The 15215-nt window shown below is 42.6% G+C and overlaps 1 protein-coding gene across 1 annotated transcript in view; it reads right to left on the minus strand.

Annotated features, from left to right (window-relative positions):
* The window catches only part of LOC112220687 (CUB and sushi domain-containing protein 2-like), a 927456-nt gene that overhangs the window by 481796 nt on the left and 430445 nt on the right, over positions 1–15215 (minus strand). Inside the window, 1 exon segment of the mRNA XM_042295064.1 lies at positions 518–630. Coding sequence (XP_042150998.1) covers positions 518–630 — 113 coding nt within the window.

Raw genomic sequence — 15215 nt, forward strand, 5'->3', positions numbered from 1 at the left:
GGGCTCAGGTCGAGCCCAGGTCGAGCCCAGGTCGAGCCCAGGTCGGGCCCACATGACCAGTAATCCTATGTTCCTCTCATCAGAATAATAGGGAATATGTCATTTGCATCCAAAAAAGTGTTAAACATATCAAAATATATTTCTCTGTCTCTTGCGCTCTCCCTCTCCCTCTTCCTCTCCCTCTCTCTTCCTCTTTCTCCCTCTTTTCTCTCTCTCTGTCTGTCTCTCTCTGTCTCTCGCTCTCTCTCTGTTTCTCTCTCTCGCTCTCTGTCTCTTGCTCTCTCTCTTCCTCTCTCTCCCTCTCCCTCTCTCTTTCTCTCTCTCTCTCTTGTCTCTCCATCTCTCTCTGTCTCTCTCTGAGATTAGATGAGATTGGGGTTTGTATTTTTCACTTGGACAGACTAATGCCTGTTCATCTGTTTTCAACCCTGAACTACGACCCTCAGACTGATGAGATTTGAGGGCGGAGGGGGGTTTGTGCGTATATGATGTGTGTGTTTGAGTGTGTGTGTCATACCTTGGTACTGGGCACTGAATCCTCTCAGCTTGTGGTTTCCATCTGAGGTAAAGTGTAGTCTTAGCCAGTTCTTACTGCTGAGTACGGGAGATGGTAGGTTAGGACCAGTGAACCTGCGGAGAGGAGAGGAGAGAGAGAGAAGAGAAGAGAGAAGAGAAGAGAAGAGAAGAGAAGAGAAGAGAAGAAGAGAAGAGAAGAGAAGAGAAGAGAAGAGAAGAAGAGAAGAGAAGAGAAAGAGAAGAGAAGAGAAGAGAAGAGAAGAGAAGAGAAGAGAAGAGAAGAGAAGAGAAGAGAAGAGAAGAGAAGAGAAGAGAAGAGAGAGAGAGGAGAGGAGAGGAGAGGAGAGGAGAGGAGAGGAGAGGAGAGGAGAGGGAGGAGAGGGAGAGGAGAGGAGAGGAGAGGAGAGGAGAGGAGAGGAGAGGAGAGGAGAGGAGAGGAGAGGAGAGGAGAGGAGAGAGGAGAGGAGAGGAGAGGAGAGGAGAGGAGAGGAGAGGAGAGGAGAGGAGAGGAGAGGAGAGGAGAGGAGAGGAGAGGAGAGGAGAGGAGAGGAGAGAGTTTAATGTACAGTTACACAGTGCATGTTAATCAATGTACAGTTTGAAAGGGAAGCTAGAATACAAACTCCAGCATTGTTATCCCAACTAATAGGTCTGATTATCCATACAACGAAGAGATCCTTTAATCAGTATTTCCAATACTTCTCCAAACTATAAGACACTGAAAAATGAAACTGTTTAACCTCTGGCAACCCTTAACACATACCTTTCCAAACTGAATCATTCACAACAGGGTCTAACTGAATCATTCACAGCAGGGTCTAACTGAATCATTCACAGCAGGGACTAACTGAATCATTCACAACAGGGAATAACTGAATCATTCACAGCAGGGACTAACTGAATCATTCACAGCAGGGTTTAACTGAATCATTCACAGCAGGGTTTAACTGAATCATTCACAGCAGGGTTTAACTGAATCATTCACAACAGGGTCTAACTGAATCATTCACAGCAGGGTCTAACTGAATCATTCACAACAGGGACTAACTGAATCATTCACAGCAGGGTTTAACTGAATCATTCACAGCAGGGTTTAACTGAATCATTCACAGCAGGGTTTAACTGAATCATTCACAACAGGGACTAACTGAATCATTCACAGCAGGGTCTAACTGAATCATTCACAGCAGGGTCTAACTGAATCATTCACAGCAGGGACTAACTGAATCATTCACAGAAGAACAAAAACTCATTTGAAAACCGTGATCTTTCCGACACAAGACTAGACTACAGTATATAGGATCCAATTAAGTACTCTACTGTAGAGACTACAGTATATAGGATCTGATTAAGTACTCTACTGTAGAGACTACAGTATATAGGATCCAATTAAGTACTCTACTGTAGAGACTACAGTATATAGGATCTGATTAGGTACTCTACTGTAGAGACTACAGTATATAGGATCTGATTAAGTACTCTACTGTAGAGACTACAGTATATAGGATCTGATTAAGTACTCTACTGTAGAGACTACAGTATATAGGATCTGATTAAGTACTCTACTGTAGAGACTACAGTATATAGGATCTGATTAAGTACTCTACTGTAGGATCTGATTAAGTACTCTACTGTAGAGACTACAGTATATAGGATCTGATTAAGTACTCTACTGTAGAGACTACAGTATATAGGATCCAATTAAGTACTCTACTGTAGAGACTACATTATATAGGATCTGATTAGGTACTCTACTGTAGAGACTACAGTATATAGGATCTGATTAGGTACTCTACTGTAGAGACTACAGTAAATAGGATATGATTAAGTACTCTACTGTAGAGACTAGAGTATATAGGATCTGATTAAGTACTCTACTGTAGAGACTACAGTATATAGGATCTGATTAAGTACTCTACTGTAGAGACTACAGTATATAGGATCTGATTAAGTACTCTACTGTAGAGACTACAGTATATAGGATCTGATTAAGTACTCTACTGTAGAGACTACAGTATATAGGATCTGATTAAGTACTCTACTGTAGAGACTACAGTATATAGGATCTGATTAAGTACTCTACTGTAGAGACTACAGTATATAGGATCCAATTAAGTACTCTACTGTAGAGACTACAGTATGTAGGATCCAATTAAGTACTCTACTGTAGAGACTACAGTATATAGGATCTGATTAAGTACTCTACTGTAGAGACTACAGTATATAGGATCTGATTAAGTACTCTACTGTAGAGACTACAGTATATAGGATCCAATTAAGTACTCTACTGTAGAGACTACAGTATGTAGGATCCAATTAAGTACTCTACTGTAGAGACTACAGTATATAGGATCCAATTAAGTACTCTACTGTAGAGACTACAGTATATAGGATCCAATTAAGTACTCTACTGTAGAGACTACAGTATATAGGATCCAATTAAGTACTCTACTGTAGAGACTACAGTATATAGGATCCAATTAAGTACTCTAGGACTGATTAGAGACTACAGTATATAGGATCTGATTAGGTACTCTACTGTAGAGACTACAGTATATAGGATCTGATTAAGTACTCTACTGTAGAGACTACAGTATATAGGATCTGATTAAGTACTCTACTGTAGAGACTACAGTATATAGGATATGATTAAGTACTCTACTGTAGAGACTACAGTATATAGGATCTGATTAAGTACTCTACTGTAGAGACTACAGTATATAGGATCTGATTAAGTACTCTACTGTAGAGACTACAGTATATAGGATCCAATTAAGTACTCTACTGTAGAGACTACAGTATATAGGATCTGATTAAGTACTCTACTGTAGAGACTACAGTATATAGGATTTGATTAAGTACTCTACTGTAGAGACTACAGTATATAGGATCTGATTAAGTAATCTACTGTAGAGACTTCAGTATATAGGATCCAATTAAGTACTCTACTGTAGAGACTACAGTATATAGGATCTGATTAAGTACTCTACTGTAGAGACTACAGTATATAGGATCCAATTAAGTACTCTACTGTAGAGACTACAGTATATAGGATCTGATTAAGTACTCTACTGTAGAGACTACAGTATATAGGATCTGATTAAGTACTCTACTGTAGAGACTACAGTATATAGGATCTGATTAAGTACTCTACTGTAGAGACTACAGTATATAGGATCTGATTAAGTACTCTACTGTAGAGACTACAGTATATAGGATCTGATTAAGTACTCTACTGTAGAGACTACAGTGTATAGGATCTGATTAAGTACTCTACTGTAGAGACTACAGTATATAGGATCTGATTAAGTACTCTACTGTAGAGACTACAGTATATAGGATATGATTAAGTACTCTACTGTAGAGACTACAGTATATAGGATCTGATTAAGTACTCTACTGTAGAGACTACAGTGTATAGGATCTGATTAAGTACTCTACTGTAGAGACTACAGTATATAGGATCTGATTAAGTACTCTACTGTAGAGACTACAGTATATAGGATCTGATTAAGTACTCTACTGTAGAGACTACAGTATATAGGATCTGATTAAGTACTCTACTGTAGAGACTACAGTATATAGGATCTGATTAAGTACTCTACTGCAAAATAAGCCTGTGAATGCAATGACATTCACAATGAATAAACACCCTCTTTAAGGGATACAGAAACACACAAACAAACACACACACACACACACACACACACACACACACACACACACACACACACACACACACACACACACACACACACACACACACACACACACACACACACGTGCTCTCACACACAATCTCCATCCTGTAAATTAGATTTCTCTGACTGGCGTAGCAACCCATCAACCTCCTCCTCCAAAATATTGCATTATGGGAATCCACCACCCACCAGTCATTAAAAATACTGAAATGAAAAATGAGAAAAAAAAAGGTAAGGAAGAACAGAAGTGAAAATAAAATAAATATTAAAACCAAGTATTTTGTTTTAATAGCAGGCCTACTTTACATGCAGCACCAGTTTCCACGCCGTGGGCTAAAGCTGTGTAAGGTTTTTCATAACTACAAAAAGTGGTGGTGTACTGAGTCTGACTGAGATATCTAACTGGTACAGATTGCCCTTCAGAGCTTGTGTGTGTGTGTGTGTGTGTGTGTGTGTGTGTGTGTGTGTGTGTGTGTGTGTGTAAGTATAACCCTGTAAAGATTTATGCAGACATTCCAAAGCCCAGGGTTTGAATTAGCTGGTATTTTTAGGAAGACAAAAGCCTCTACTTTTAAATTGAGCCCGGCTTACTGTTGCAAAAAGCCGAAAACAAAACAGACGTTTCTGAGCGAAAGAGAGAGAGAAAAACAGACATACAGAAACAGACAGACAAACAAACAGACAGACAGACAGACAGACAGACAGACAGACAGACAGACAGACAGACAGACAGACAGACAGACAGACAGACAGACAGACAGACAGACAGACAGACAGACAGACAGACAGACAGACAGACAGACAGACAGACAGACAGACAGACAGACAGACAGACAGACAGACAGAAAGACAGACAGACAGACAGATTAAGACAGACAGACAGACAGACAGACAGACAGAGAAAGAAAGACAGACAGACATCCAGCCGTAGAACATATGGCTCACATCCAGGCGTAGAACATATGGCTCATATCCAGCCGTAGAACATATCTCTCACATCCAGCCGTAGAACATATGGCTCACATCCAGCCGTAGAACAATGTATGGTGAGAAAGTGTAGATTAATTCTCAACAGCAAATCAATCAACATCCTACTGTATGTCTCTGCCTTTTACTGAAATTACTTTTCTTCCTTTTTCACCTGACAACATTATTTATTTATTCATCTGATTGGGGGAATGGAGAGATGGAACGATGAAGGGATGAATGGATGGAGGGATGGAGGAGAGGGGGGATGGAGGAGAGAGGGGATGGAGAGATGGAGGAGAGGATGGATGAAGGGATGGAGGGATGGATGGATGAAGGGATGGATGGATGGAGGGATGAAGGGATGGATGGATGGAGGAGAGGAGGGATGGAGGGATGAAGGGATGGATGGATGGAGGAGAGGAGGGATGGAGGGATGGAAGGATGAAGGGATGGATGGAAGGAGGAGGGATGGAGGGATGAAGGGATGGATGGATGGAGGAGAGGAGGGATGGAGGGATGGAAGGATGAAGGGATGGATGGAAGGAGGACAGGAGGGATGGAGGGATGGATGGATGGAGGAGAGGAGGGATGGAGGGATGGAGGGATGAAGGGATGGAGGGATGGATGGAGGAGAGGAGGGATGGAGGGATGAAGGGATGAAGGAGAGGAGGGATGGATGGGAGAGGAGGGATGGAGGGATGGAGGGATGAAGGGATGGATGGATGGAAGGATGAAGGGATGGATGGATGGAGGATGAAGAGGGATGGAGGGATGGATGGATGGATGGATGGATGGATGGATGGATGGAGGAGAGGAGGGATGGAGGGATGGATGGAGGAGAGGAGGGATGGAGGGATGGAGGGATGAAGGGATGAAGGAGAGGAGGGATGGATGGAGGAGAGGAGGGATGGAGGGATGAAGGGATGGAGGGATGGATGGAGGAGAGGAGGGATGGAGGGATGGAGGGATGAAGGGATGGATGGATGGAAGGATGAAGAGATGGAGGAGAGGGAGGATGGATGAAGGGATGGAGGGATGGATGGATGAAGGGATGGATGGATGGATGGAGGAGAGGAGGGATGGAGGGATCGAGGGGTGGAGGGATGGAGGGATGGAGGGATGAAGGGATGGAGGGATGGATGGATGAAGGGATGGAGGGATGGATGGATGAAGGGATGGATGGATGGATGGATGGAGGAGAGGAGGGATGGAGGGATGGAGGGATGAAGGGATGGAGGGATGGAGGGATGGATGGAGGAGAGGAGGGATGGAGGGATGGAGGGATGAAGGGATGGAGGGATGGATGGAGGAGAGGAGGGATGGAGGGAATGAAGGATGCAAGGATGGAGGGATGGATGGATGGACAGCACTTTGAGATATCAGCTGATGTACGAAGGGCTATATAAATAAATTTGATTTGATTTGATTTGATGAAGGGATGGATGGGAGTGGTATGGAAATGTGACACCTTGTCATATGACATTAGATGTGATTTACGATGGTTGAAAAACAGTACAGATAATGTGTATGTGTTTGAAGGAGTGTAAGACTTAACTTCTTGGTGAGCATTTTCACATCCGGATGCAATGTATGCTCAAATTCAACTGCCTGCTACTCATCCCCAGAAGATATATTATAAGTAGATTTGGAAAGACAACACTCTGAAGACTCTAAATGTCACGACTCCGACCGAAGGACACTCCCCTTCCCGTTCGGGTGGCGCTCGGCGGTCGTCGTCGCCGGCCTACTAGCTGCTACTGATTATTTCCTCCCCCTCCTTATGTGTTGATTGAGTGCACCTGTTTTGAGTTAGGTAGTAGGCTTTATTAGTCAGTCGGCCCGCAGAATTCCTTGTGCGGGATTAATTATTGTGACCATCTGTTTAGTGTACTTGTGTGCACGTCTATGGGTTTTGTGTTTTTCCCATTTTGAGGGTTTTCCCTGGACCGTTTTAAGTCCCCCTGTTTGGGGGCATTTGTTTGTTCATTACGCCCTGTGTGTTCGTGAGGGTTGGCTTATGTTCGCCGTTTGTCGGTGCATTAAAATAGCACTCACCTGAACTCTCTGCTTCCTGCGCTTGACTCCTCACCCACTACACTCAGATCGTTACACTAAAACTGTTTGAATCATGTCAGTGAGTATAACATAACTTATTTAGCAGGTGAAACTCAGAGGACAAACCATACAGATTTATTTTTTTGAGGTCACTTTCTTTTCAATGGGGTTTCATTGGGAATCCAGATTTCTCAGGGACCTTCTTGCAGTTCCTATCGCTTCCACTGGATGTCAACAGTCTTTAGAAATTGGTTGAGGTTTTCCCTTTGTGTAATGAAGAAGTACGGCCATCTTGAACGAGGGTAACTTGTAGTGTACTGTTAGATAGAGGCGCGTGACCAGAAAGCTACAGTTTGTTTTCTTCCTGTATTGAACACAGATCATCCTGTCTTCAATTTTATCGATTATTTATGTTAAAAAATACCTAACGTTATATTACAAAAGTAGTTTGAAATGTTTTGACAAAGTTTACAGGTAACTTTTCAGACATTTTCGATATATATCGACGGAATTAATCGAACAAAAGGATCATTTGTGATGTTTATGGGACATATTGGAGTGGAGCTCATCAAAGCTGAGGCATGAATTATATTTTTATTTCTACGTTTTGTGACGGGCCTGCAGGGTTGAAATATGGTTTCTCGCTTTGTTTACGGAGGTGCTATCCTCAGATAATAGCATTGTTTGCTTTCGCCGAAAAGCCTTTTGGAAATCTGACACGTTGGCTGGATTCACAAAATGTGTAGCTTTAATTTGCTATCTTACATGTGTGATTTAATGAAAGTTTGATTTTTATAGTAATTTATTTGAATTTGGCGCTCTGCATTTTCCCTGGTTTGTGGCCAGGTGCTAGCGTCCCACATATCCCAGAGAGGTTAAACAGCTTCTATTACCATCACACTGTTGAAAAGATTCTATCACCATCAGACTGTTGAACAGCTTCTATCACCATCAGACTGTTAAACAGCCTCTATTACCATCAGACTGTTGAACAGCTTCTATTACCAGACCATCAGACTGTTGAACAGCTTCTATCACCATCAGACTGTTAAACAGCTTCTATCACCATCAGACTGTTGAACAGCTTCTATCACCATCAGACTGTTGAACAGCTTCTATCACCATCAGACTGTTGAACAGCTTCTATCACCATCAGACTGTTGGACAGCTTCTATCACCATCAGACTGTTGAACAGCTTCTATCACCAGACCATCAGACTGTTGAACAGCTTCTATCACCAGACCATCAGACTGTTGAACAGCTTCTATAACCATCAGACTGTTGAACAGCTTCTATAACCATCAGACTGTTGAACAGCTTCTATTACCATCAGACTGTTGAACAGCTTCTATTACCATCAGACTGTTGAACAGCTTCTATTACCATCAGACTGTTGAACAGCTTCTATTACCATCAGACTGTTGAACAGCTTCTATTACCATCAGACTGTTGAACAGCTTCTATTACCATCAGACTGTTGAACAGCTTCTATCACCATCAGACTGTTGGACAGCTTCTATCACCATCAGACTGTTGAACAGCTTCTATTACCATCAGACTGTTGAACAGCTTCTATTACCATCAGACTGTTGAACAGCTTCTATTACCATCAGACTGTTGAACAGCTTCTATTACCATCAGACTGTTGAACAGCTTCTATCACCATCAGACTGTTGAACAGCTTCTATTACCATCAGACTGTTGAACAGCTTCTATTACCATCAGACTGTTGAACAGCTTCTATCACCATCAGACTGTTGAACAGCTTCTATCACCATCAGACTGTTGAACAGCCATCACTAGCCATGTATCAGGTCATGCATACTCACTCACACAACACACACATACTAGCTATCACACACACCTCATTCTCACGACACACACACACACACACACACACACACACACACACACACACACACACACACACACACACACACACACACACACACACACCCCCGCTGTCCCATGCTATAGAGACATCGAACCACTAGTCAAGTCCCGTTTCCCAGCGGTGTATTTAAATGCTGTATCCCTGACATAGCTCATCATAATATTCCACAGCTTTACATTTTATTTAAGTTACACTGTTCATACACACCGCATATGTCTGTCTATACTGGATTATTGACAAAGCTGTTTGTACTATATCTATTATCTGGTGTAAATTCCCCCGGCGTAGAGACATCTAGTTAGCATGTAATTACTGCTACAGCGCTCTACGGGTTGTTAAATCAGATTCATCACACCGTTCTTGAGTTCTTGTCTATATTTTATTTTACATTTTACATTGTTTGAAATCCTACTGCATTTGTAGTAGCTGGTATCCTCCTCAGCATTATATACTGCAATGCTACAACAACCTGATAAACTGTAACGCCATCAATCAACTTTGATTTGAGACAAACGTGTGTTTGAGTCAGACGGAGTGTTTATATATCTTAAAACATTGTATGTGATGTGAGGGTCAGATATCAGATGTGAGGGTCAGATATCAGATGTGAGGGTCAGATATCAGATGTGAGGGTCAGATATCATATGTGAGGGTCAGATATCAGATGTGAGGGTCAGATATCAGATGTGGGGGTCAGATATCAGATGTGAGGGTCAGATATCAGATGTGAGGGTCAGATATCAGATGTGAGGGTCAGATATCAGATGTGAGGGTCAGATATCAGATGTGGGGTCAGATATCAGATGTGAGGGTCAGATATCAGATGTGAGGGTCAGATATCAGATGTGAGGGTCAGATATCAGATGTGAGGGTCAGATATCAGATGTGGGGGTCAGATATCAGATGTGCCAGATATCAGATGTGAGGGTCAGATATCAGATGTTGGGGTCATTCCATTGAATGTTTTTGGCCGATCATTTGCTGAAATGTTATGTCTCTTGGCATGTGACTAGATTATGACCACTTAAACACACATTATGTACCAACCATGTACCGGTCTATCACGGTCCTGATGAAGGGTCAGTCTGTTATACAGTCTATCACGGTCCTGATGAAGGGTCAGTCTGTTATGAAGGGTCAGTCTGTTATACAGTCTATCACAGTCCTGATGAAGGGTCAGTCTGTTATACAGTCTATCACAGACCTGATGAAGGGTCAGTCTGTTATACAGTCTGTCACGGTCCTGATGAAGGGTCAGTCTGTTATACAGTCTATCACGGTCCTGAGGAAGGGTCAGTCTGTTATGAAGGGTCAGTCTGTTATACAGTCTATCACAGACCTGATGAAGGGTCAGTCTGTTATACAGTCTGTCACGGTCCTGATGAAGGGTCAGTCTGTTAAGAAGGGTCAGTCTGTTATACAGTCTATCACAGTCCTGATGAAGGGTCAGTCTGTTATACAGTCTATCACGGTCCTGATGAAGGGTCAGTCTGTTATACAGTCTATCACAGTCCTGATGAAGGGTCAGTCTGTTATACAGTCTATCACGGTCCTGATGAAGGGTCAGTCTGTTATACAGTCTATCACAGTCCTGATGAAGGGTCAGTCTGTTATACAGTCTATCACGGTCCTGATGAAGGGTCAGTCTGTTATGAAGGGTCAGTCTGTTATACAGTCTATCACGGTCCTGATGAAGGGTCAGTCTCTCTGGATAAGAGTATCTGCTATTTGACTAACATGTAAATGTAAGGGACTGCATCTGACACGTCCCTCTGAATTAAATGGGCAATTTGAGCTCCTATTAACATGCAGCCATCAGAGAGAGGAACAAGGACTGCATCTGGGAAGAGGAAGAGAGAGAGGAGGAGAAGAGTGGAGAGGAGGGGAGAGGAGAGAGAAGGAGAGGAGAGGAGAGTGTGCTGAATATGCCATTAGAGATTAATCCTCTCATAAATATAGAATTAGATGAGTAAAGGAGAACTATAAAGATGCCCTTTGACCTCCAAATCTGTAACTCTCACTATTTCCTTCTCTCTCTATCTTGTTCTCTCTGTTCACTTTGAGGAGTTGCACACTGGCTGTCGTGAAAGGAGGTCTGAAAGTCACAGCGGACAGAGAGAGGGGGGGAAAGAGAAAGAAAGAGTTCAGATTGATGGAGTGCTCTTACACAGTGTGTCGTGGGGCCTAGTTCAATAGCTTTTGTCATTATGTCGTTCCACCTTTGTCTCCCAATATTATCCACACGGGTCTCAGGAGAGCTCCACTAAATCAGTTCCTGTTCCGAAAAACACCTAGCTACGTCTGGACCGCTGACCAGACTAACACCAGACTTCCATGATGGAAGGTCACATGACTCCATCTACTGAACCGTGATTAGATACTGGGCACCAAGAGAGATTCCAGTGGAACGGGGATATTTAGAGACAATGTAAATGTTACCAAACTGAATTCAGCTTGTCCACAAAAAAATATTTACTGATTTAGCCCACTAGGCTAAAGCCTAGGCATTATCCCTGGAAACTTACACAAGTCAATGACAAAGTGAATCATAACGGAAGATCACTGAAACACCCCCCCTGCTGTGCCTCTACATTGCTTGGTCTTAGGGTTTAAGGCTGGGTAGCTGTTATCACTTTGTGGTAGCTGCAGATGTTTGAAGGCCTTTATAAATACATGTGATTTATGTAGATGAGGGAAAAAAAGGGTGAGGAAGGTAAATGTGTCTGTCAGTCCATATTTAATTTATGCTAATTACATGTAAATCAGGCAAACCTAAAATATTTGAATATAACCTACGTGTAGACTAAATTGACATGGATGTAAATGACTGCATGTTTCAAGTTATGTTCAACCATAACTTAGCCATACTGTGTTGTAGCCATACTGTGTTGTAGCCATATGGTGTTATAGCCATATGGTGTTGTAGCCATACTGTGTTGTAGCCATACTGTGTTATAGCAATAAGGTGTTGTAGCCATATGGTGTTATAGCCATATGGTGTTGTAGCGATAAGGTGTTATAGCCATACGGTGTTGTAGCCATACTGTGTTATAGCAATAAGGTGTTGTAGCCATATGGTGTTATAGCGATAAGGTGTTATAGCCATAAGGTGTTGTAGCCATACTGTGTTGTAGCCATACTGTGTTGTAGCCATACTGTGTTATAGCAATAAGGTGTTGTAGCCATATGGTGTTATAGCCATATGGTGTTGTAGCCATACGGTGTTATAGCCATAAGGTGTTATAGCGATAAGGTGTTATAGCCATACGGTGTTATAGCGATAAGGTGTTATAGCCATAAGGTGTTGTAGCCATACTGTGTTGTAGCCATACTGTGTTGAAGCCATACTGTGTTATAGCAATAAGGTGTTGTAGCCATATGGTGTTATAGCCATATGGTGTTGTAGCCATACTGTGTTGTAGCCATACTGTGTTATAGCAATAAGGTGTTGTAGCCATATGGTGTTATAGCCATATGGTGTTGTAGCGATAAGGTGTTGTAGCCATACGGTGTTGTAGCCATACGGTGTTGTAGCCATATGGTGTTGTAGCGATAAGGTGTTGTAGCCATACGGTGTTGTAGCCATACTGTGTTGTAGCCATATGGTGTTATAGCGATATGGTGTTGTAGCCATATGGTGTTGTAGCGATAAGGTGTTGTAGCCATATGGTGTTATAGCCATATGGTGTTGTAGCGATAAGGTGTTGTAGCCATACGGTGTTGTAGCCATATGGTGTTGTAGCGATAAGGTGTTGTAGCCATACGGTGTTGTAGCCATACTGTGTTGTAGCCATATGGTGTTATAGCGATATGGTGTTGTAGCCATATGGTGTTGTAGCGATAAGGTGTTGTAGCCATACGGTGTTATAGCCATAAGATGTTGTAGCGATAAGGTGTTATAGCCATAAGGTGTTGTAGCGATAAGGTGTTGTAGCCATATGGTGTTATAGCCATATGGTGTTGTAGCGATAAGGTGTTGTAGCCATACGGTGTTGTAGCCATACTGTGTTGTAGCCATATGGTGTTATAGCGATATGGTGTTGTAGCCATATGGTGTTGTAGCGATAAGGTGTTGTAGCCATATGGTGTTATAGCCATATGGTGTTGTAGCGATAAGGTGTTGTAGCCATATGGTGTTATAGCCATACTGTGTTGTAGCCATACGGGGTTATAGCCATATTGTGTTGTAGCCATATTGTGTTGTAGCCATATGGTGTTGTAGCCATACAGTGTTATAGCCATACTGTGTTATAGCCATATTGTGTTATAGCCATATTGTGTTGTAGCCATATGGTGTTGTAGCCATACGGTGGACCCTAAACCCTAGACCATAAAACCTTCCCTTGACCCTAGACCTTACCTAGACCCTAGACCCTAAACCCTAGACCCTAACCCTAGACCCTAAACCTTAGACCCTAGACCCTAACCCTAGACTCTATATCCTGTTTCTATTGATCATCCTTGAGATGTTTCAACAACTTTAACGGAGTCCACCTGATTGGACATAGATAGAATATGTACACTGATTGAAAGACATTCTAGGAGGAAAAGAGGGAAGCAGGGCTAACCTTTATCTTTCTAGGAGGAAGAGAGGGAGGCAGGGCTAACCTTTATCTTTCTAGGAGGAAGAGAGGTAAGCAGGGCTAACCTTTATCTTTCTAGGAGGAAGAGAGGGAAGCAGGGCTAACCTTTATCTTTCTAGAAGGAAGAGAGGGAGGCAGGGCTAACCTTTATCTTTCTAGAAGGAAGAGAGGGAGGCAGGGCTAACCTTTATCTTTCTAGGAGGAAGAGAGGGAAGCAGGGCTAACCTTTATCTTTCTAGGAGGAAGAGAGGGAAGCAGGGCTAACCTTTATCTTTCTAGAAGGAAGAGAGGGAGGCAGGGCTAACCTTTATCTTTCTAGAAGGAAGAGAGAAAAGCAGGGCTAACCTTTATCTTTCTAGGAGGAAGAGAGGGAAGCAGGGCTAACCTTTATCTTTCTAGGAGGAAGAGAGGGAAGCAGGGCTAACCTTTATCTTTCTAGAAGGAAGAGAGATTCGCAGGGCTAACCTTTATCTTTCTAGGAGGAAGAGAGGGAAGCAGGGCTAATCTTTATCTTTCTAGAAGGAAGAGAGGGAGGCAGGGCTAACCTTTATCTTTCTAGGAGGAAGAGAGGGAGGCAGGGCTAAGCTTTATCTTTCTAGGAGGAAGAGAGAAAAGCAGGGCTAACCTTTATCTTTCTAGGAGGAAGAGAGAAAAGCAGGGCTAACCTTTATCTTTCTAGGAGGAAGAGAGAAAAGCAGGGCTAACCTTTATCTTTCTAGGAGGAAGAGAGAAAAGCAGGGCTAACCTTTATCTTTCTAGGAGGAAGAGAGAAAAGCAGGGCTAACCTTTATCTTTCTAGGAGGAAGAGAGGGAGGCAGGGCTAACCTTTATCTTTCTAGGAGGAAGAGAGGGAAGCAGGGCTAACCTTTATCTTTCTAGGAGGAATAGAGGGAGGCAGGGCTAACCTTTATCTTTCTAGGAGGAAGAGAGAAAAGCAGGGCTAACCTTTATCTTTCTAGGAGGAAGAGAGGGAAGCAGGGCTAACCTTTATCTTTCTAGGAGGAAGAGAGGGATGCAGGGCTAACCTTTATCTTTCTAGGAGGAAGAGAGAAAAGCAGGGCTAACCTTTATCTTTCTAGGAGGAAGAGAGAAAAGCAGGGCTAACCTTTATCTTTCTAGGAGGAAGAGAGAAAAGCAGGGCTAACCTTTATCTTTCTAGGAGGAAGAGAGAAAAGCAGGGCTAACCTTTATCTTTCTAGGAGGAAGAGAGAAAAGCAGGGCTAACCTTTATCTTTCTAGGAGGAAGAGAGAAAAGCAGGGCTAACCTTTATCTTTCTAGGAGGAAGAGAGGGAGGCAGGGCTAACCTTTATCTTTCTAGGAGGAAGAGAGAAAAGCAGGGCTAACCTTTATCTTTCTAGGAGGAAGAGAGAAAAGCAGGGCTAACCTTTATCTTTCTAGGAGGAAGAGAGGGATGCAGGGCTAACCTTTATCTTTCTAGGAGGAAGAGAGAAAAGCAGGGCTAACCTTTATCTTTCTAGGAGGAAGAGAGAAAAGC

Source organism: Oncorhynchus tshawytscha, linkage group LG13 (genome assembly GCF_018296145.1).
Source record: "Oncorhynchus tshawytscha isolate Ot180627B linkage group LG13, Otsh_v2.0, whole genome shotgun sequence".
Lineage (NCBI taxonomy): Eukaryota > Metazoa > Chordata > Actinopteri > Salmoniformes > Salmonidae > Oncorhynchus > Oncorhynchus tshawytscha.